General features: G+C 45.8%; 1 protein-coding gene across 5 annotated transcripts in view; it reads right to left on the bottom strand.

Moving 5' to 3' along the window:
- Positions 1 to 6,266: 6,266 nt before the first annotated feature.
- The window catches only part of wasf3b (WASP family member 3b), a 109,541-nt gene continuing 93,021 nt past the window's right edge, over positions 6,267 to 22,786 (bottom strand). For all 5 annotated transcript variants that reach the window (XM_085999262.1, XM_085999263.1, XM_085999259.1 and 2 more), the window contains exons 8-10: positions 14,878 to 15,150; positions 8,814 to 9,169; positions 6,267 to 7,512 (exon numbers count right to left, since the gene is read on the bottom strand). In XM_085999262.1, coding sequence (XP_085855388.1) covers positions 7,355 to 7,512; positions 8,814 to 9,169; positions 14,878 to 15,150 — 787 coding nt within the window. In that variant the 3' untranslated portion in view covers positions 6,267 to 7,354. The remainder of the gene's footprint in view (positions 7,513 to 8,813; positions 9,170 to 14,877; positions 15,151 to 22,786) is intronic.

The following is a 22,786-nucleotide window of genomic DNA, read 5'->3' as shown; positions in this document are numbered from 1 at the left end:
TCCATATCTCGGGAGCCTACAGTCAACAAGGGCAGATGTCGATGACGAAGTCCAACACCGCCTCCAGTGTGCCAGTGCAGCCTTCGGTCGCCTGAGGAAGAGAGAGTGTTTGAAGACCAGGACCTCAAACCCAGCACCAAGCTCATGGTCAACAGAGCAGTAGTGATACCTGCCCTTCTGTATGCTTCAGAGACATGGACCATGTACAACAGGCACCTCAAAGCACTGGAGAGGTACCACCAATGCAGACTCTAAGATCCTGCAAATTCATTGGCAGGATAGGCGCACCAATGTCAGTGTTCTCGCTCAGGCCAACATCCCCAGCATTGAAGCTTTGACCACGCTCGATCAGCTCCGATGGACGGGTCACATTGTCCGCATGCCCGATACGAGACTCCCAAAACAAGCTCTCTACTCGGAGCTCCAACACGGCAAGAGAGTCCCAGGTGGGCACAGGAAATGCTTCAAGGACACTCTCAAAGCCTCCTTGAAAAAGTGCAACATCCCCACTGACACCTGGGAATCCCAGACCCAAGACCGCACAAAGTGGAGGAGAAGCATCCGGGAAGGAGCCGAACACCTCGAGTCTCTTCGCCGGTAGCATGCGGAAGCCAAGCGCAAACAGCAGAAGGATCGCACGTCAACCCAAGCACCCCACCCACCCGCCCCTTCAGCCACCGTCTGCCCCACCTGTAACATAGACTGTAGGTCCCGCATTGGACTCATTTTTAGTGTGGAAGCAAGTCATCCTCAGTTGCGAGGGATTGCCCAAGAAGTATAACTGTAGTAAGACATCCTTGCTCCTGTACTCAAATCCTCTTGTAATGAAGGCCAACATACCATTTGCCTTCCTAACTGCTTGATGCACCTGCATGTTTGCTTTCAGTGACTGGTATACAAGGACACCCAGGTTTCCTCTGTACATCAACATTTCCCAATCTATCACCATTTAAACAATACAAAAAGAAAATACTGCAGATGCTGGAAATCTGAAATAAAAACAGAAAATGCTGGAGAAACTCAGCAGGTCAGGCAGCATCTGTGAAGAGAGAAACAGAGTTAACGTTTCAGGTCGATGACTTTTCATCAATTCCCAGGTGTCAAGTTCTGATGAAAGGTCATCGACCTGAAACGTTAACTCTGTTTCTCTCTTCACAGATGCTGCCTGACCTGCTGAGTTTCTCCAGCATTTACCATTTAAATAATACTCTGCCTTTCTGTTTTTCCTACCAAAGTGGATAACTTCACATTTATCCACATTATACAGCATCTGCCATGTATTTGCCCACTCACTCAACTTGTCTAAATCGCATTGAAGCCTCTTTGCATCCTCCTCACAACTCACAATCCCACCTAGTTTCATGTCGTCAGGAAACTTGGAAATATTACATTTGGTTCCCTCATCCAAATAATTGATATGTATATATATTTTGTGAATAGCTGGGGCTCCAAGCACTGATTTCTAGGGTACCCCACTAGTCACCGCCTGCCACCCCGAAAAAGACCCATTTATTCCTATTCTCTGTCTGTTAACCAATTTTCAATCCATGGCAGTATATTACCCCCAATCCTGTAAGGTTCTCAAAATTCACACATTCCCCCAAGGTTATTAATAAAAGGGACCCTGTATGGACAATTTAAAAAGGGTACCCAAAAGATGGCATCCGCACCTCGTGACCAAATGCCTGTAAGATTTTAAAAGCTTGGACTCTGCAGCACAGAACAGGCAGCTTTGGGAAATCGAAACTTAAAATGCATTTATGTGAAAAGGACTTTGTGTTTGAAAAGCCAGACAGCTAGGCAAACACTGAATATGCATTGCGTCAGATCGGAACAGATCAAACCCAGTTAGGCCTGAGCATAAGGCCATTAATTTGTCCGCATAAATAATCGGAAACAGCTTAAGGAAGCCACCAAAGCTGGACAGGTCGATTAAAATGCATTAATGAGAATACAACTCGGACATCGGGCCATCAGGTGCGATAAACGGCCATCTAAAGCCAGTTAGTTTAAATTGGTATAATCATTTAAAACAGCCCGCCAAAAGTTAAACAATGGACTGGCCTGATTTGGCACGCAGATAAGGGCCATCGGAAGGAGTATAATTGTAGGCCCATCAGTAGCAATCGCTCTCTTGACTCTGACCTCTTGTCTGGTCTTGGGCTGCTGCCGCTCGTACTCGTGCCCTGGCCTCATGGCGGGTTCTCTTCTTGCTCCCCGCATTGGGTTAAACAGCCAAGGACATCCATACCAATCGCGGGAGAAGGACAAGACCCGAGTCCAAAGTCATACAGGACACATGGGCCATGAAACGAGACGAGACAAGTCGAGACGAAGAAGGTGGTAAAGACCCGACAAGAGCAGAGAAGGGCAGCAGAAGATGCATTGATAAAAGCCAAACGCCTAGTTATAAGCTGCCGTTTGGGGAAGAATTTAGACGAATAAGCTGGCGTTAAATGCAGGTGTCCACGCCACAACGAATATACTGGCGTTCAAAGAATGGGTAGAAAAATCTAAGCAGTGAAGACTGCCAACCGCCCTCCAATTGCAACGTTACCGACGACGACCGCCCGAGGGAGAAGAGAACCCATCGCGACGAGACGACGATGGTAGCTGAGGAGAGGGAAGGTGTGTCGCATCAACAGCTCCAGTACCGCGCCCTGAGACCATGTGGCGACGGAGTACCCCAAAGGACAGGTGACCAAACCTCAAAACTCGTAACTGTTAAAGCAACAGGCTTTGGATTGGTGAGCATGAATTCCTGGCCCCTCATAGCTTAATCTAGTTAGGTATAGGGGGTGGGATAAGGATAAGGGGATTGTTAATGTAATTGGTTTTTTTTCCCCTTCGATGTGCCATGTGTTCCCCATTCCCTGTATAAGTATAGTTATTGTTCATGCCTGTAATTTCTCATAAGACTGTGCTTTATTTCTGTTTTTAATAAAATCTTGGTTTTCTTACACCAAACCATTTGTCTACTCGATTTTTCTGTATCGCCGCCTGTACCTAAGTCCAGTGTCTAGAACCCAGGGGTGTGGGAGCGATTCGAACCGCTCACAGGCAGTCAGGGGCATAACTGACAGGGCACACGCGCCACGCACCACACGCCACCCCCTACAATCCCATGTGCTTTAATTTTGCACACTAACCTCTTATGCAGGACTTTATCAAAGGTCTTCTGAAAATCCAAATACACCACATCCACTGGTTCTTCCTTATCTATTCTACCAGTTACCTCCTCAAAAAACTCCAGTAGGTTTGTCAAACACGATTTCCCTTTCATAAATCCATGTTGACTTTGTCTAATCCCGTTGATATTTCCTGTGTCCTGTTATCACATCCTTTATAATAAACTCTAGCATTTTCCCTACTACTGATGTTAGGCTAACCGGTCAGGTACTTTACAGCCTTCTGGACTCAACATAGAGTTCAACAATTTCAGATCATAACCTCGGCCCCCATCATATATATATATATTTTTTCCCCACACTTTTTGTTTGTCTTCTTTTCTTCTCTCCCACATGGCAGCCATCTTTCATTCTGCCAGTGCAATTTACACTTCATCTAGAGCCATCTTTTGTTTCTTAAACTGTCCCATTACTATCTCCTTTTGCCTTGAATATCTCTTAATGTCTCTTAACCTCTCCTGCCTTCTAGACTATCACAAACCTTCCCTTTTGTTCTTTCATCCCCTCCCCCCTTTCCCAGCTCCTACACTTGCTTAAAAATGTTCCATTTCCTGCTTTTGTCCAGTTCTGACGAAAGGTCATCGACCTGAAACGTTAACTCGGTTTCTCTCTTCATTGATGGTTTAAAGCTGTGTTTTGTCCAGGTAAAGGGCAATTTCAGTCCATTTTCCATAAAGACAGGAGAATTCACTTGGTGGCACATGTCATTTTTCAGTAGCCATATATGGAGTAAGGGTGGGGTCATCCTATCATTTAACTAGGTACTGGGCAGAAAGGATACACTCCAGATAATAGCAGATGCAAGGTCCACCTACAGTGGTGACTGGTAATGTTGAACTTGGGAGAATGCGTAGCAGAAACAACACAAAAACTGTGGCGCCCATTAAACCTGGACTCCTTTCCTTGCCAACCTGCCCTTCTGACTTTTCAGTAGCAACAGTATAATTTCTGAATAGGCTTAGAAATTCCACTCTGTAATGGGGAGGCAATTTAGCAGATTTGGAGCATAAGAGAAGGAAATTTGGGTACTTCTTCACTGCAACAAGAGCTTCCGACTGGGAGGGTAGTAGGCACCTCTGACACCAACGCCATCCTGATGTCAATTTGTGGGTGTGCCTGGCAGGATTCCATCAGATACATTTCTTGTGCAACCAGTGGTAAGTTCGCTTGCATGAAGAAGTATACTTGCCATCACAATGCCATATTCGAATTGCAATCTATCCTAAATTAATCTAATGTCATTTGAACGTGGGGCTCCATCAGCGAAGGAGCAACAGCTAAGAAGATCTGATCCATTAAAGACATTCAGCCAGACTGCCCTGTCCCCCTCTGATGGAGTAGCAAATTGTCACTCCAAAATCCTGCAAGGTCTGCAAAGTGGGTGGCCCAGTAGTTCCAACACTGGTGTGGACACCTGACCTTAATATGTGAATGACTTTGTCCCTAGGATTTGGGATGGGGTCATGAGGACAGACAGGCAGAAGTTCCGTCCTTTCGGACTCTGACAGTGCAGTGCAATGGCCCCACTGGAATTTCTAAATTACAGTCCTAAAAGCTATAAATATTTATGAGGGTGAGCATCATCCCCTACAATGTTAGAAAGATGTTTTAATGTAATTTAAAAACACTGGGAACAACACAGATGTGTTGGGGTTTAGTTTATTTGAATTCACTTTTATAATTTCCAGCATTATAATTTTACACATCCATATACAAGTAAAGAGTAGAAAAAATTATTTGCTGTAAATGAAAATTCAGTATGAAACAAATCAAGCATAAACTATGTTGTACAAGCCGGTTTTGTTACATTATTTGAAAATTGTTAAGTATTACTGCAAAAATATTGAAACAGGAATAAATAATACCAAAGAAATGGGATTTACTTGAATTAGTTAAAAAGCAAAAAAAAGACTTGCATTTATATAGCGCCTTTCATGACCTCAAGACGTCCCAAAGCGCTTTACAGCCAATTAAGTACTTAACTGTAGTCACTGTTGTAATGTAGGAATGTGTAATGTTACACTTATATATTTACAACAATGCATACAGAAAATAAATCTTGAGCTATTGGCAATATCTGCTGACTACTTCATAAAAATACTATACATGATCAGAATAGTATAACATTTCTATGTAGCATTCAATTACATTAATATGATTTTTACAATTTATGATACTGTTTGTAGGGGCAATACTTAAATTTTCAACTCAAAATAAAACTGGTAGATTTAAAAACGAATAAGCTGCATGTCTTAACTGTGGGTTAATTTTGTGCCTAGCTATTTTGCAGTTATGATCCTCAAAAGTTTACACTATATGGATGATAGTCATTGAGGTTGAATGAAGATTTAGCTTTAATTTATCTAATGCTCAGCTAGTGACTATCCTCATACAAATGCAAAATACTGCAGATGCTGGAAATCTGAAATAAAAACAGAAAATGCTGCAAATACTCAGCCAGTCAGGCAGCATCTGTAGAGAGAGAAACAGAGTTAATGTTTCAGGTCGATGATCTTTCGTCAGAACTGGAAAAAATTAGAGATGTAACAGGTTTTAAGCAAGTGCAGGGGCAGAGAAAGGGGGGGGGGGCGAGGAAAGAACAAAAGGGAAGGTCTGCGATAGGATGGAAGGCAGGAGTGATTAAATGACAAAAGGTATGATAGTACAAAACAAAAGATGAGTCTAGAAGAGGTGTAAATGGGAATGGCAGAATCATCAACAGCTGCCATGTGAAAAAAATAGGGGCAGAGGTTATGGTCTGATACTGTTGAACTCAATGATGAGTCCAGAAGGCTGTAAAGTGCCTAATCGAAAGATGAGCTGCTGTTCCTCGAGCTTACGTTGAGCTTTGTTGGAACACCTCTTCTACTCATCTTTTGTTTCTTTACTTGTCTTATTACCATCTCCTTTTGCTTTGTACTATCATACCTTTTGTCATTTAATCACTCCTACCTTCCACCCTAGCACAGACCTTCCCTTTTTGTTCTTTCCTCCCTTCCCCTTTCTCTGCCCCTGCACTTGCTTAAAATCTGTTACATCGCTAACTTTCTCCAGTTCTGATGAAAGGTAATCGACCTGAAACGTTAACTCTGTTTCTCTCTCCACAGATGCTGCCTGACAGGCTGAATATTTCCAGCATTTTCTGTTTTTATTCATGACTATCTTCCTTAGGCAAAGGGGGATAAGTTGGATCTCTCTGGGTCCAAGATGATATCACTGTCGATGGGAGATTGAATCCTTATAGCAGTGTCAGTATTCCAATTCCTGAGGCAGGCAGATCTACAGTATTCCAGGGCATTGTTGATAATTGACCTGCAAGTCTATTTCATTGATGGGACTGATGGGGTAGACTAGTCACTGGGATCTGGGATTCTTCCTACTTAGCTCCAAATAACACCACAAGCCAAAACAACACACAAACAGGATGGTCTCAGCTGGGCAAGCTGTGGAAAGCTAAACTGTGCTTTATGCTGGTAAGTAATTATTCACACTGGTGGGGAGAAGGGGGGGGCGGGGGGGGAGTGGTTGGATCGCTAAGCCTTTGCTCTTGCCAACTGCACCAAAGTTCTCTGGGTTTAGAGAAGTGAGGTGTACTCTGTAGAGAAAGATTGTGCATTCCAAGTCAGGCAAATGTAAACTCTACATATGTGCATTTCTCAGGAGTTTCATTTGGAGATTCTTAAGCATGTTGATGAGTTCCCATACAGTTCAAGACACCCAGCTGGCCAAAAAGGAAAAAAAGATAGCTTCACTTTCTATGGCTACTGAGTCAAAGAAAGTTGTTCAATGGGTCAATGAAGCATTTTCAATAACACTGAAACTGATAATGAAATGGTATATTAATTGGCACTAGATATGAGCTACTTAATCTGCTCCTACATAGTATGTTCATTATAAATGAAAATTTGTATTTCTACAATGCTTAACTGTGTCAAGAAATCATACAGTAATACTCCTGGGAAGTGTACTTAAACAATTCAATTTGTGTTTAACTCTTTTAAAAAAAAATCATTTTAACTTTTGAAACATTCACAACAGCTTCAGCTGGAATTCTTTTTCTCCTCATCTAAAATCCATTTAAATAATTATAACTCTGCTGTTTCAGATTCGTCCCATATTACTTTTCCACTTCATATTAAATTATTAGGAACATTGAAGCATCGATGTTAGTCAGACCAGTCATTCTCATCAAACTCCGAGTCATCATCCGAATCACTATATTCCACAGCAATACGTCTCGACAGAATAGTTGCCACATCATTCCCAACTGGCTCTCGCTTAGCTTCTTGCTCACGTTGCTCTTGAACCTTTTTCAATTGAATACCTAGAGTAAAGAAAGTTGATTCCAGTAAAACTACAAGATTATTTGAATAACCAATAGTGGCATTTGTTGAATCAGAGAGAATAGATCTTATGCTTAGCAACAGGCATCACAATAGGCCAACACTAATTTTGCTCATTTATTCAAAAAGATTAAATTTAGTAACTCAAAAATAAAACTCCATAGTATACCATTTTTTCTGTTATTGAAGTTGTTAATGAGAGTGATCTGGTGTTATCTATAAATTACATTCAACAATCATAAACCTTACAGCAGGCAACTAAGATATACAAGAACGGTCCTCTATATAACTGGAACTAGAATCATCAATGGCAGTTCAGGCTTAAACCAATAAAAAAATGCAGATTTTAAAAAAATGTACCAGTTTGGTTTCCACTTCCCCAACTGCTTGCACCCTCCTCATATCCACAATGTACTATTCTTTCTATATATATCCTATAAGTGTGTCCCAGTGTGTTCAGAATCTTTTATAAGAAATCTACTCTGAAAGGTATAACCATTCCATCCTTAAATATGAGTCTCATCGATATATAATGAAAGGATTCTTCACACAGAGAAATATTTTCACTGAAGTTGAGCAAAGGATATGAAAAGCGCCTAGGAAAATAAAATGAAGGTCATATCTTGAGAAACTCATCTCTAAGCATCAGGAACTATGGTCTGATTTAATTATACCACAGTGATGCACGAGAGTGTCTGCAGAGATTGATTCCCGTTCAGGCCTGGATAGTGGGGAAGGAAAACATTCAAGCGGATAGAACTGGCTCCCTTTCCAACAATACTCATGGAAGAGGGAAATATTGGCAGGTAACACTTTAAGGTCAGTCAACTCCACAAGAACATTGGTAATAAATATGATAAGGAAGTACCAGGACAGCCTCACTTTTTAGGAGTGCTGTGATCGCAGTTTTATCCCCTCATTCTAAAGAACACCTTTATTGATATTAGTTTGGGAGGATATTCAGAGAGAACTTCAAAACAGGAATGACTTATTTTAATACGGGTCCGAGGAAATTGCAACACTCCTTATATTATCCATTATACAATGTGGTGTACAATCAGTCTTTTCAATGTCCTTCTAAGTGGAAGTTGTCAGTTGTAGCCTTATAAAAGAGAAAAATGATCATAAATCATAGGTGCTGGTTTCCTCCAGTTAAAAAGCATTTAAGATGTTTTTCTCGGGTTTCCATTGGCTCTTCCGCCTGCCCCCCACCCAATGTTTGAGAATGTTAAATAAAAAAGAGACAGGCAAGAAAATGAAATTCTGCACTTTTATTACTTACCCATACGAATAGCAGCAAGGAGGTCACTTCTGGCATCATTGAGAGGAGTACCTGCTGGTTCATGCCGTTTGTTTTCAACCACAAGCTGACAGTGCATTGGAGAAGAAGCAAGGGAAGAAGGTGGTGGTGGTGGAGGTGGAGGAGGTCCAGGGGGACCAGGCGGAGCAGCTGCTCCAGGTGGGGGTGGGGGAGAAGTATATGCAACACCCACCAGTGATCCAGGATGGGAAGCTGGAGGAGTAGGCACTTGGACAGGACTGACAAAAGCCGTTTGTGCTGAAGGAATTACTGGACCAGGGGGGAGCAGAGGAGGGCCAGCAGAAGTGTAATATTCCATCATCTGAGGAGGTGTCATGCTACAATGAATAACAATATTTATTTAGTTTAAAACATAGCATTCAACATATGCATCGGATATCTTTGCTATTTTCATATCCTTAAAATTTATAATATTAACTAAAATCGATATTCTCGACTCTGCACTGAATATTTCAGTAGAGTGGTAACTTACAGGCACAGAATCTGGTTATTCATCCTCGCCAACAAAAATAAAAGTCAGTGTTTTATCCCAACTCTCTCCATGAGAAGAGCTGAATTATCTATCAAGAAACATCTACAGTTGTGTTTTCAGGTAACACCAAAACACAGAAAATGTGCAAATAGGTAAAACTAAGCAAAAGTAAAAATGTCAGAAAAAAATCTTTGTGTAGAATTGTGAAAAAGCAAAAATGCCTTCTTTCAATTAAAGTAATAATTCACAATGAATGTTTTGTTTATTAACTCTTAAAATGACTTACAAGTTTTTGCTGCTGAAAATCTTAGGTCACTTCACTAAAGATATCATGCTCCAAATGAGTGTCTGATAACATATCAGCACTTTAAAATTATTTCCTCAATAATAAGACATAGACAGTTAGTCTGATTGCCTGAAGGATGAACAGATGGTGCCTTCCCACCTACCTGTACCAGGCACCATTTCCAAGGCAATGGCCCAGAAATTCGGCTCTCCCCGGGTGAGTACACACGGGGTACTCACCCGTAGGCCGAATGGAATTGCCGGTTTCCTGCATGCACTGCGCATGCGCGGGAAACCGGCACTTCCGATCCTCTGAACGAAGAGGTTCAGAGGTCGAACGCGCGTGCAGGGGAGACTGCGCGTGCGCTTTGAACTTAGGTTTTTTTTTTATACAGGTTTTCCCGGGAGGGTAAGCCTGCAGCATTTACACATTTAAAAAGCAGGCGCAAGGCCTGCTTTTTGCAAGGTAAGTGGTCAATTAATTAAAATTAAAACATTTTTTCCACAGCTTTATTATTTTTAAATACTTTAAAGCAAGGTAAGTTTATTTTTAGCCCTGTTATAATATTAAATTATTTTTTTCAAAAATTTAAATTGTTTAAAATAGTTATTTAATGTAATTTATAGTTTTTTTTAAAAATTATTTGAAGGTTTACTGCTATTTTGGGCCCGTAGTATTTATAAGTTTTGACAGGTCTACCTGTCAATCTTATGAATGGGCTTTTCCCTCCTCCGATTGGCTACCCATGGCCCATGTGATCCCAGGGGACGCATCGCACTAACTACGCCCCTGGGACACGCAAGCACAGCGCGCCGGCAGCTGGGCCAGACCCCGGAGTGGAATTCCACGGGGCCCTACAGCTCAACTGCTGGCGCACAAGGTAAGTGCAGGTCGGGGGCTTACACCCGCGGGAAGCCCCCGACCCGAATTTCTGGGCCAATGTGTTGGTTGCCTAACTAGAAATGGTAGGCCAGTACTGCATCAATCATTCTGACTAACTCAGAGTAGGGTGGAGAGAAGGGGGATTCTTCTGTACTTGAGAATAGGTACCCTAATATTTTGAATCTAAAATACGTGTTTCCTAAATATTACAATAATCCATTTTAAAAAATGAGGGCAGGTCACATTTAAAAAGTTATCAATATACGCAGTTGCATTAAGTATTCTGGGAACTTATCATTTCTTTAATTATACAGGTCTAGAATAGGTCGTGCTTTCGAGGGCCGACTGTCCTCTGCCTTCTATCTGGGAACATTAATTTCCCAGGAGCAAAGCGGCGTTCCTACTTCCTGCATATTTTCAGCATTTTCTATTTTTCCCCCCCCATAACAATTTAGGCAATGATTGTTTTGGAGCCACTGAACCACTGACAATACCTCACATTGTGTACTTTTCTGCATTCCTAGCAGGAATTTCACTTTGTCATCCAACTATACTTTGCTATTGATTACTCCACATTGCCCCAATCACCTTGGCTGGAATTTTCAGAGGTAAGAATGGGTGGGATGGAAGCATGTGGTGGTGGGGGGGGGGGGGCGGGATTCAAAGTTGTAAAATATGTGAACCCCAACCCGTCCACTTTCATCTTTAACTCAGGTGGGACAGGGGCGGGCTGCCAACCTGCTGCCAAGAGGCAGGGTGGTTATTTACATAGTATAATGAGGCTTGAAGCCTCTACTTTAACCTGCTTTGCAGTTTTTAATGCAGGCTGCCGGGGATCCCAGGGTTCGAGATTCCCAGTGGCTGCAACGAGGCAGCCTCAGCCTCGGGAAACAATCCTTGTGGGCTGGGAGGAGCAGGAGTGCTTCCTCCCAGACCCCCAAGCTCCCCCACCGTCAGCCTGGGCCTCCCCGGGGTCGGGGTTCAGACTCCCCCACCCCAGGATCGCGACTCGGCCCAGGAGCCAGGGATCAGACCCCCCGCCCGCCCCACCACCATCCTGGACCCAGCACTTACCAGGTCCTGTGGCCTCCTTCTCTGAGTTTCCCGCATGACTGGAAGCCATTTGCCAATCAAGCTGACTTCCGGGAGAGGAACCGCCCCTGACGTCGCACGCCTATGCTGTGGAGTTAAACGAGTGCTTCTCCAGGCCCCACAAGGAAAGTTTAGGCCTTCCTTGCCCCGGACAGCCTCCCTCGATCAATTTACCAGAGTGCTGCCAATCGTTCCTTTGGTCTCCAGTTGCAGCCTCCTGCCACCCGACATTCTACTCCTGCCCGCTGCCCATCTGCCGCTTCCTACCGGTTTCGGACGTTAAAGTTAAAATCTCCCGGGCCTCACGCTGAGGGGGCAGGACAGTTTGCCGCCCACCTCAGCACTTGCCTGCTTGAGTCCCATCATTGGGGCTATTGTGTTCCACGCTGGACCTTTAAAAGCTTGAGATACACATAATTTAACAACTTAAAACTCTTTTCTGTGCCAACTTGTGAAACTTAAAATACATTTCAGAACTTGCATTTTGTTGCACCCAATATAAACCAGAAAGATGGATATAAATGTCAGACCATTTCAAATATATATTTCCCTCTTGCCAGTTCATCCTCTAACAAAAAGACTTGTACAAGTGATTGGCAGATCAATAACATTTTCAAATAAAAAGTAGGACAGAAATACTTTACTACACAAGAATGTCAAAATAATTTAGACCGAAATGTAACTAGACAACTAGATTTTTCAACATACCAAATCTACTGTGGCACTATAAGTTTATTAATATGCTCAAAGTAATAAAATACCATGGGGAAAAAAATTGGGTTGCACCCCTTATGGGGTGCTAACTTCGCACCCCGCAGCCGAAATTCACCGGCAGCGCCCCAAGAGGGAGGCGGGGCGCTACTAGGGCGCTGCGAGTGAACATCATGCCGCGGTACTGCAGGCCTTCCTCCCCTTATTAAAGGGGAGAGGCCTAGCACAGCGCGACCCGGGGCCCAGCTGGGCCACCAGGGATCGGAGAGCCGGCCAAAGAGAAGTGCCGGGCTCACGGAGCGCAGCCGGTACTCCGCGGGGTGAATGCTCAGGAGGCAGGTGCTGGCAGGCGGCCAGCAACAAAAATGGCCGCTCGGCACCGCCTCTTTAATTTGCGCTGCCCCAGCCGCAGGTAGGTCCCCCTGACCCGGTCAGACATAGCGTCCGGCGGTAAGTCAGGAGGCGCTACCGAAGATCGCAGCCGGTGCCGGTGATGGGGCGCTAGCGGTTACCGCTGCCGCTAACCTCCCGCTGAATTTCACGGGAGGCACTGACAGCGCCGTGACTAGGCACTAGTTGCTTTGCGCCCCGTTAGCACCCTCTTGGGGCGTTAACGGGAGGCGCAAAGCAACCGAATTTTTAGGCCCATGAATCTCTAGCTCTGGTATAGTTAAATCAATATTGGTGCATTACATAACAGTATAATGCAATCAGAGTTTAATTCTATCATATTCAAGACAGATAAACAAAAATAATACTACAAAAATATTGTTCCAAAGCTTATGCAATCAAGTGGTTGATAAGAACATAAGAAATAGGAGCAGAAATAGGCCACTTGGCCCCTCGAGCCTGCTCCGCCATTCAATAAGATCACGGCTGATCTTGGGCTCAAAGCCACTTCCCTGCCCACTTCCCATAACCCTTCACTCCCTTATCTTGCAAAAATCTGTCTATCTCCACCTTAAATGTATTTAATGACCCAGCTTCCACAGCTCTCTGCGGCAGAGAATTCCACAGATTTACGACCCTCAGAGAAGAAATTCCTCCTCATCTCAGTTCTAAAAGGGCACCCTTTATTCTGAAACTATGCCCCAAAGTTCTAGATTTCCCCATGAAGGGAAACATCCTCTCTGCATCTACCTTGTCGAGCCCCCTCAGTATATGTTTCAATAAGATCACCTCTCATTCTTCTAAATTCCAATGAGTATAGGCCCAATCTGCTCAACCTTTCTTCATAAGTCAACCCCCTCATCTCTGGAATTAACCTAGTAGTCTCTGAACTGCCTCCAATGCAAGTACTGTATATCCTTCCTTAAATAAGGAGACCAAAACTGTATGTAGTACTCAAGGTGTGGTCTCACCAATACCCTGTACAGTTGTAGCAGGACTTCCCTGCTTTTATACGCCAACCCCCTTGGAATAAAGGCCAACATTCCATTTGCCTTTTTGATTACTTGCTGTACCTGCATGCTAACTTTTTGTGTTTCATGCACAAGGACCCCCAGGTCCCTCTGAACTGCAGCATTTTGTAATCTCTCTCCATTTAAATAATAATTTGCTTTTTTATTTTTCCTGCCAAAGTGGATAACCTCGCACTTTCCCACATTATACTCCACCTGCCAAATGTTTGCCCACTCACTTAGCCTGTCTATATCCCTTTGCAGATTCTTTGAGTCCTCTGCACAACTTGCTTTCCCACCCATCTTTGTATCATCTGCAAACTTGGCTACATTACACTCTGTCCCTTCATCCAAGTCATTAATGTAGATTGTAAATAGTTGAGGCCCCAGCACCGATCCCTGTGGCACCCCACTAGTTACCGTTTGCCAACCAGAAAATGACCCATTTATCCCGACTCTCTGCTTTCTGTTAGTTAGCCAATCCTCTATCCATGCTAATATATTGCCCCCAGCTCCATGAGCTCTTATCTTATGCAGTAACCTTTTATGTGGCACCTTATCGAATGCCTTCTGGAAATCCAAATACACCACATCCACTGGCTCACCTTTGTCTACCCTGCTCATTACAGCCTCAAAGAACTCTGGCAAATTTGTTAAACATGATTTCCCTTTCATAAAACCATACTGACTCTGCTGGACTGCATTATGATTTTCCAAATGCCCTGTTACTGCTTCCTTAATGAAGGATCCCAGCATTTTCCCAACGACAGATGTTAGGCTAACTGGTCTATAGTTTCCTGCTTTCTGTCTCCCTCCTTTCTTAAATAGGGGTGTTACATTTGCGGTTTTTCAATCTGCTGGGACCTCTCCAAAGTCCAGGGAATTTTGGTATATTGCAACCAATGCATCCACTATCTCTGCAGCCACTCTTTTAAGACCCTGGGATGCAGGCCATCGGGTCCAGGGGACTTATCGTCTTTTAGTCCCATTATTGTACCAAGTATTTTTTCCTTAGTGATATTGATTGTCTTTAGTTCCCCCCTCCCTGTGGCCCCTTGATTATCCATTATTGGGATGTTGTTAGTGTCTTCTACCGTGATGCTAACAATTACCTTAGCAGAATTGGATTACTGTTCAAGGCTCCACAATATTTTGACAACTGATGAGATTCAAGCTATTTACCTGTAGTCCACTGGTTGTGGTGGTGATGGAGGAGCACCATTTACAGTAGTTGGTGGTGGAGGTGGTGGGGGTTGTTGAGGCCTGTTCAGAGTACCGTGTCTGAACCCTGCTGCAGAGGATCTGTAGTCATGTTCCTGGACCTGATTACCAGTCAACATTTGCTGCTGGTTATCGCCAGACATGTATGAAGCTGACATTTTCTGCTGCTGTGGATGATGAACATGGTTTGGGGTAGCAGGGTATGAGTAATCGGTAAGATCTGATCCATGAGATCTGGTGTTAAAAGCAGAGACAAAATATTTAATAATCAGCAAATGTAATGGCGAGTTCTCTGGAAAGGATTTCAGTTAGGTTTCAAAGCACAGTATCATAACTGAAATCCAGTATGCTTATTGAACATTCTACAACCAATATTTAAGATGTTTAATTTTGGGCCTTTAGAAAATTTGATTAATTTCCAAATTTCTGCAAAGCACTGTAGCATTCAAGTATATAACTTAAGCATATATTTATTCAAGTACAGAATACATTATCTTCACAATACTAAAGTTTAGTATTCATATAATCTAATTTTAAAAATCATGATACTTTGAATATCCATCAAAATTTGTAATGCAATAGAATAGTTATGTAACAAAAATATAGATTGGAGAGCAACATTCATTAAGTCATTTATCTGCAAGTTGGGAAAGAAAAGATAAACCCTGAAAAGACAGAATATACAATGAGACACCAGTGAGCATTAGTAGATTTTATGTGAGCCTATCAGACAGTCTTCCCCACTAAAGCATAACACTGACCCAACAGACTGACAAAAGTACTGATACCCACCATATGTGGCAAAGACGACCAATTCAAAAGCTTTCATTATTCCTGCCTCATTCTCCCAATTAAAACACAATTCCATGAAATAACCACAAAAATTTCTAGCTTTTAAAAATAATGCAAATCTAAATAGAATGAGGCTTGTGTTTCTAAGAGCTATATATGAGATTTTTTTTTTTTTTTTTTTTTTTTTTTTTGGCAGTTGCCTAGTTCCAACTTCCCTACAGTCAAGTCCTTATTATGGAAGAAATAAAAACATAACTGCTGAAGATGCATAGCACGTCTGTCAAAATCTGAAAAAAGCAATGAACAACAACTACTTGCATTTATATAGTGCCTTTAACATATAAAACCTCCCAAGGTGCTTCACAGGAGCGTAATCATAAAACACTGACACAGAGCCAAAGAAGGAGACATTAGGACTGGCGACCAAAAGCTTGATCAAAGATCTAGGTTTTAAGGATGGTCTTAAAGGAGGGGAGGTGTAAAGGCAGTGAGGTTTAGGGAGGGAATTAGGGAGCTTAGATCCGAGAAGGCTGAAGACACGTCTGCCAATGGTCGGGTGAAGGAAGTGCGGGGGTTGGGGGGGGGGGGGGGGAGATGGACAAGAAGCCAGAGTTGGAGGAGTGCTTGGAGGGTTATATGGCTGCAGGATGTTACATAGATAGGGAGAAGCAAGGCCAGGGGGGGATTTGAACACGAGGATGAATTTTTTTTTAAATAAATTGAGCCATTCAGGAAGCGGGAGCTAATGTAGGTCAGTGAGCACAGGGGTGATGGGTGAATGGGATTTGTTATAAGTTAGGATATGGGCTGCAGAGTTTTGGATGAGCTTAGGTTTATGGGGGTGGAAGATGGGAAGCCAGCCAGGACAGCAGTGGAACAGTCCAGTCTGCAATTAACAAAAGTGTGGAATAGTGTTTCAGCAGCAGATTGACTGAGGCAGGGGCAAAGACAGATGATATTACGGAGGTAGAAGTAGGCAGTCTTGGTGATGGAGAGGATATGGGTCGGATGCTCAGCTCAGGGTCAAATAGGCTGCTGAGGTTGCAAACAGTCTGGTTCAGCCTGAGACAGTGGCCAGGGAGGGGGATGGAATCGTTAGCTAGGGCACGGAGTTTGTGGCGGGGGCCAAATATCTTCAGCCTTCCCAATGTCTAACTGGAGGAAATTTCAGCTTGTCCAGGACTGGATATTGGACAAGCAGCCCGACAACATAGAGGCAGTGGAGAGGTTAAGAGGTGGTGGTGAGGTAGAGCTGGGTGTCGTCAGCGTACATGTGGAACCTGACATTGTGTTTTCGGATGATGTCGCCGAGGGACAGCATGTAGATAAGAAATAGCTGAGGGCCAAGGACAGATCCTTGGGGGACTCTGGAAGTAACAGTGTGAGGGTGGGAAGAAAAACCATTGCAGGAGATTCTCTGGCTACGACTGGGCAAGTTAAGAACCAGGCGAGGGCAGTCCCACTCAGCTGGACAACAGAGGAGAGTCATTGGAGAAGGATGGTGTGGTCAACCGTGTCAAAGGCTTCAGAGAGAACCCTTGTAGCTCCTTTGTCAGAACTGTAAATTGGAAGATAAATTAACCCCTTAATAGGACTGAACAACGTGAACGGGTGGGAGAAGGGAAGAAACCAACAGGTACTCTGACCCCAGTCATAAAAGGGGACTAAACACAATTTTTATAAACTGAAGCGATGAAAAACTACTGGATAATATGCAAAGATCATTTCAATATCAGTGAAAAGGCATATGGGAAAGACAGAAAAACCACCAAAATGGAGGGAAGTAAAGCGATAGTAGATCAGAGGCTGCAGAGTGCCCTGAAGCTTACATTAACGTTGGTTGGAACAGAATAGAAAGCCAAAGGCAGAAAGGTCAGAGGGATAAAGGAAGGGAGTGTTAAAGTGGCAAGCCACAGGAAGGTCAGGATCATACTGCAGTTAGTAGGGAGATGTTTGGCAAAGCAGTCATCTAATCCAGTTTAGTCAAAATAGAGACTGACTTATCAGTTGCAAACAGGATACAAGATTATAGGAAGTACATGTACATTGCTGTTTCACAGGGAAGGAGTGTTGGAAGACCTGGATAATGGTGTGGAAAGAGGCGAATGGAGGGGTGTTGCATATGCTACAGTTGCATGAGAAAATGGGTGCAGAAATGCCATCAGAAGGTGGGGTGAAAAAAAATGAAGGATAAAGTGGAGGAAAGCGTCCCTTTGGCAATCGTGGAAGGGTTAGATATATTTGGTGGTAGGATCGTGTTATGGGTGATGGACAGTAGATTAGGGAAAATTTCAACTGAGAAACAAGGTAATTTCAGAAGCTCTGGTGGGGAAAGTAGAGTTCTCAGAGCAGGCATAATGGAGGCAGAGAAATTGGGGGAAAGAGATACAGGCCTAGAAATTGGGTATAGCCCCGCTTGAGGCGTTAGAACTGGCGCTGAGCAAAGTTTATAGCCAGATGCAACTTATCGCCGCCTGGCGCGATATTGGGTTGCATCGCCCCCAAAGGTGATTGAGGCGCGAATTCAGACGTTGCACAGGACTCCTAAGGCACTAAACTTCCGGCGCAACCCAATATCGGCGCGGACGGGCGCAGCGCAGGTGCTCTCAATTACTGATAACCACGAGACTTCCAGGCGCCGGCCGGCTCTTAAAGGGGTGGGTCAGTCAGCCTCAGCTTCCACACTCAGCGCCTTGTAGGCCTCAGAATCGGCGCAGGCCCTTCTCCGGCACAAAAAACTTGGACCAGATGGAGAAGGTGAGGCAGAGAGCAGAGCGCTTCAGCAATGAGGCTCTGGAGCAATTGGTGGCCGCAGTGGAGTGCCGTCGAGATGTTCTGTACCCAGACAATGGCAGGAGGCCGAATCATAAGGACTACCGACGAGCTTGGAGGGATGTATGCCAGAGGGTCAACTCCAGCAACATGGTGACCAGGAGCCCTGTCCAATGCAGAAAGAAATTCAATGACCTCACTCGGGTCGTCAGGGTGAGTGCTGTTTCTGCATACTTCTGCATCCCTTCATTAGCACCTGTCTTTATGGCTACAGGATGGCCTGTGCCCCATTGGTCATCTGCCAGCAAGCACCGATGGCCCTTTCTGGGCACACACATCCACATTTGACTCAGGGCATCATGTAAGGGCTCTTGCACCATTGGGGGCATGTAAGGGCTCTTGCAACATGGGGGGCATGAGATGATCACTCAGGGCATCATGTAACATAACTTCCCCTCCTTTCCCCTGCAGTCCAAGCTGGCGAAGATTCGCAAAGACCAGCTTCGAACCGGTGGAGGACCTCCACAAGTGGTCACTCTCACGGATCTCGAGGAGAGTGTGCACCAGATTCTTGGAGGACGTCTGAGTGGTCCTGTTACCACTGCAGCTGCCGACCCCATTGTCGGCAGCGATGGTAAGGTTCTCACCTTTTACAACTGTCTCCTTCCACTTGGCCCCCCGCCAGCATGCTTTCTCACTGTGGAGCCATGTCATAGCCTTGCTGCAATCTGGCATCCCTTGCTGCCAACCTGTCCTTTTGCTAAAGCTACTCTTCCACCTCCCTGCTTTCAGGTGCTGCATCACCAGCTCGGAAGCCAGGCCCTGAAGCTGCCAGTGCCAGTGCCTCCGGAGGCGAGGAGCAGGAGGAAGCCGGACCATCCGTTCCAGCCTCAGGGGAGCCTACACCTCTGCAGACTGGGGATAGTAGTTCCCTGGAGGGGAGGAGGGGGGGGGGGGGGGGCTCTGATGAGGAGCCAGTTGCCGGAACAAGCGGCCTACAGCAACGCGAGGGGGGTAGGCAAGTTCGGGCACCAGCTCCCCGGAGGGCAAGGCAGGGAACGATGACTGCTGCACAGAGTGCAGAGGAGGTGCGTAGCCTGGCTGAAATGAGCACCCAGGCCCGGCTCAGGCACACTGAGCTTATGGCTGCAGTGGGGAGGATGCCTCAGTCGATCGACACACTGGCAAAGAGTATGCTGGACTTTGGGGCAGCAATGGAGGAGGACTGTCCAGGGCTGCGAGGCCGCTATGGAAAGGACTGTTCAGAGCTTCGGACAATCCCTGGAAAGGTCTGTCCAGGGCTTGTCCGAGGCAGTGGAATGGACTGCTCCGGCCTTGTCTGAAGCAATGGAAAGAACTGTCCAGGGCTTCTCCGAAGCACTGGCACCTGCCACACAGGTCCTCACTGCTGCCACACAGTCACTTGCTGGCCTCGTCCACACCCAGATTGAGGCAACGCGAACTCTCACTGCTGCCACCCTATCTGCATCAGCCAGGATCACCCTGGGCCCTTCCAGTACCACACGAGGCCAGGAATCAGTGGAGCAGTCGATTGTGGCAGATGATCCGAGCCAGTCCCCTCAGAAAGCCAGTGTGTCATCCGACCATGGTGCAGGTGTCCTCTCTCGGCAGGTGAGCATTGCTCATGCCACCGCTGGAACGTCTGCAGTGCAGCTGCCACCACCTGCAGTGCACACTGCTTCCAGCCATGCCCAGTTCAAGCAGCCAGCTTCAGCGCCCTCCAAGCCCAGAGGTCATCCAGGCCGTCCCTCAGGGGCTTCTGCGCTTCCAGACAGTCAGCAGGCGTCCCCCAGCCTTGACGCTGCCACTGGGGTTCAATTATGTAGGAGCTGCAGGGAGGGAAGGGGCCGACCGCGAAAGAGAAGTCGGTCTCCATCAAGGGGCCAGCAGTAGAGGGAGGTGCTGAGACGTTTCTTTCTCCAAATTCAAGGACGCCCTCACCTGTTGTGATTGTTTGTGATGGTTTATTTAGTTTTGCGGCTTTGCCAGAGAGTTAACTGTTATTTTGTTAGTTATGGTTTCTGTTGACATGACGTTGTTATGCTGGAAGGAAGCACTTTTTTGACAATAAAGATTTTTTTTTATTTACAATGGTAATCATAACTATTTACACTCATGGTGGCCTTCATAGGCTTTGTACGAGCCGAAGTGCACAGTACGAATGACACCCATCATTCCGTCAGAGGGGCCTAGAACCGAGTCCTTATGAGCCTCTGACGGACGGCCCTTCCAGTTTCAGGAGCCCTCCCATCTTCCTCCTTCTCCTCCTCCTCGTCCACATACTCCTCCTCCTCCTCGTCCGCCTGCTCTTCCTCCTCCTCCTCGTCCGCCTGCTCTGCTGGACCTTGAGGGTCGGCTGGCATTGGCTGGGTTCGTCGAATGGCCAAGTTGTGGAGCATGCAGCAGACAACGACAATGCGACCCACTTGCTCCGGCGAGTACTGCAGGGCTCCCCCCCGAATGGTCTAGACAGCGGAAACGCTGTTTGAGCACACCAATAGTGTGCTCCACAATGTTCCTGGTCGCCTGATGGCTGCTGTTGTAAAGCTCTTCTGCCGGGGTGGCGGGCAAATGGAGTGGGGTCATGAGCCATGGGCAGAGAGGATAGCCCTTGTCGCCAAGAAGCCAGCCTCGTGGGTGAGCCGGGCCCTCAAAAATGTCAGAAACTCAGGTCTGCCGCAGGATGAACGCATCGTGGCTGCTCCCAGGGAATTATGCGTTGACTGCCATGATCATCTGGCGGTGGTCACACACCAGCTGGACATTGAGGGAGTGGAACCCCTTGCAGTTGCGGATTCTGTAATGGCGCCCGCAAAGCCACGTGTGCAATCAATGGCCCCCTGCACCATGGGGAAGCCCTGCGCGCGCTCCGCCTGCTTCTCCAGGGTCACAGGGAAGGTGATTAATTTACGCCTCCTTCTATAGAGGGCAGCTGTCACTTGCTGGATGCAACAATGCACTGCAAATTGTGATATATTCGCGATGTCCCCAGTGGCTGACTGAAAGGATCCGCTGGCGTAAAAGTTCAGGGCAAGAGTCACTTTGATGGCCACCGACAGAGGTCCTGCACCGTAGACGCGGCTGCAGATCTTCAGCAAGCAGGTGGCAAAGCTCAGTCACAACCTCCTTACCGAATCTGAGCCTTCGCAGACACTGCTCCTCCGACATAGTAAGGTATGACACCTGCTGCCTGAAAACCCTCGCAGCGTATCGTCGGATTGGGCGACCTCCATTGCCCCTCCTCCTTCTGGCCAATCCCGGCCCTCTCTCCCGCCGTCTCTGTGCCCCTTCCAAGTGTCCGGCCATGAGGATGTTCCCCTCCAAAGCAGCTCCCATTGCTATGCCAGACTGGCAACACGCAGTAATGTCTAGCGCTCCAACTGCTCCGGACAGGGCTGCAGGTCCCAAGTCTCCGAAGGCTAAATCCGAAAAATTCTGTGCAACAGTAGTTCACCAACGCTCTCCAGCAATGTTCAGAATGACCAGGCCAAGTGGCTGCAGCTTTTATACTAGAGCTGTCCCCTTTAAATAGCGCCCCCCGACTCCGAGAAGGGCCGGGGAACGTTCCATCCAACTGTCACTAATAGCACCAGGCGGAAAGGTTCCGGGCGCCACCGAATATCCGGTCGGGGCGCCAAAAAGGCGTTACACATTGAAATGACGTCATGATCTGCCTGTGCACGCGGGCGCATGCTAAGAGTTAGCGCAGGCGCTAAATGGATACTCAATATGGGAGGTGGCGCTATCTTCACTGCGCCCGCCCGAACATTGGGTAACACCCCAATTCTCGGGCTCTTTAGGCGCTAATCGCTGGCGCAAACAACCGAATTTCTAGGCCATAGTCTTTTACAGGAAGTAGAGTGGGAGGAAATACAATCCAGGTAATGGTGGTAGTCTGTAGGCATGTAACAGATATCTTTGAAAATCCCACTGCTTGAGATGGAGAGACAGAAGCCAGGAAGGGAAGGGAAGCAAAGCATCAAATGAACCACAAAAATGTCAGGAATAGATGGTAAAGGGAAGCAACATCAATTAAATTCTTCAGATCAGTGTGAAAGCAGGAAGCAGCACCAACACATGTATCAGAGAAAGAGATTAGGGGAGACCAAGTAAGGCTGAAACAAGAGTGTTTTACACTTTCTACAAAAAGACAGACATAGCTAGAATCCCTGTGGGTTCCCATAGACACACCTTTTATCAGGAGGAAGTGGTTAAAAGAACATAGGAACAGGAGTAGGTAATTCAGCTGCTCAAGCCTGTTCCGTCAATCTATTAGATCATAGCT

The sequence above is a fragment of the Somniosus microcephalus genome, chromosome 10, assembly GCF_052327205.1.
Source record: "Somniosus microcephalus isolate GS21.2 chromosome 10, FLI_Smic_1.0, whole genome shotgun sequence".
In the NCBI taxonomy this organism is placed as follows: Eukaryota; Metazoa; Chordata; class Chondrichthyes; order Squaliformes; family Somniosidae; genus Somniosus; species Somniosus microcephalus.
Note: the sequence above shows the minus strand (reverse complement) of the source record. Positions and strands in the feature narration are given on the sequence as shown.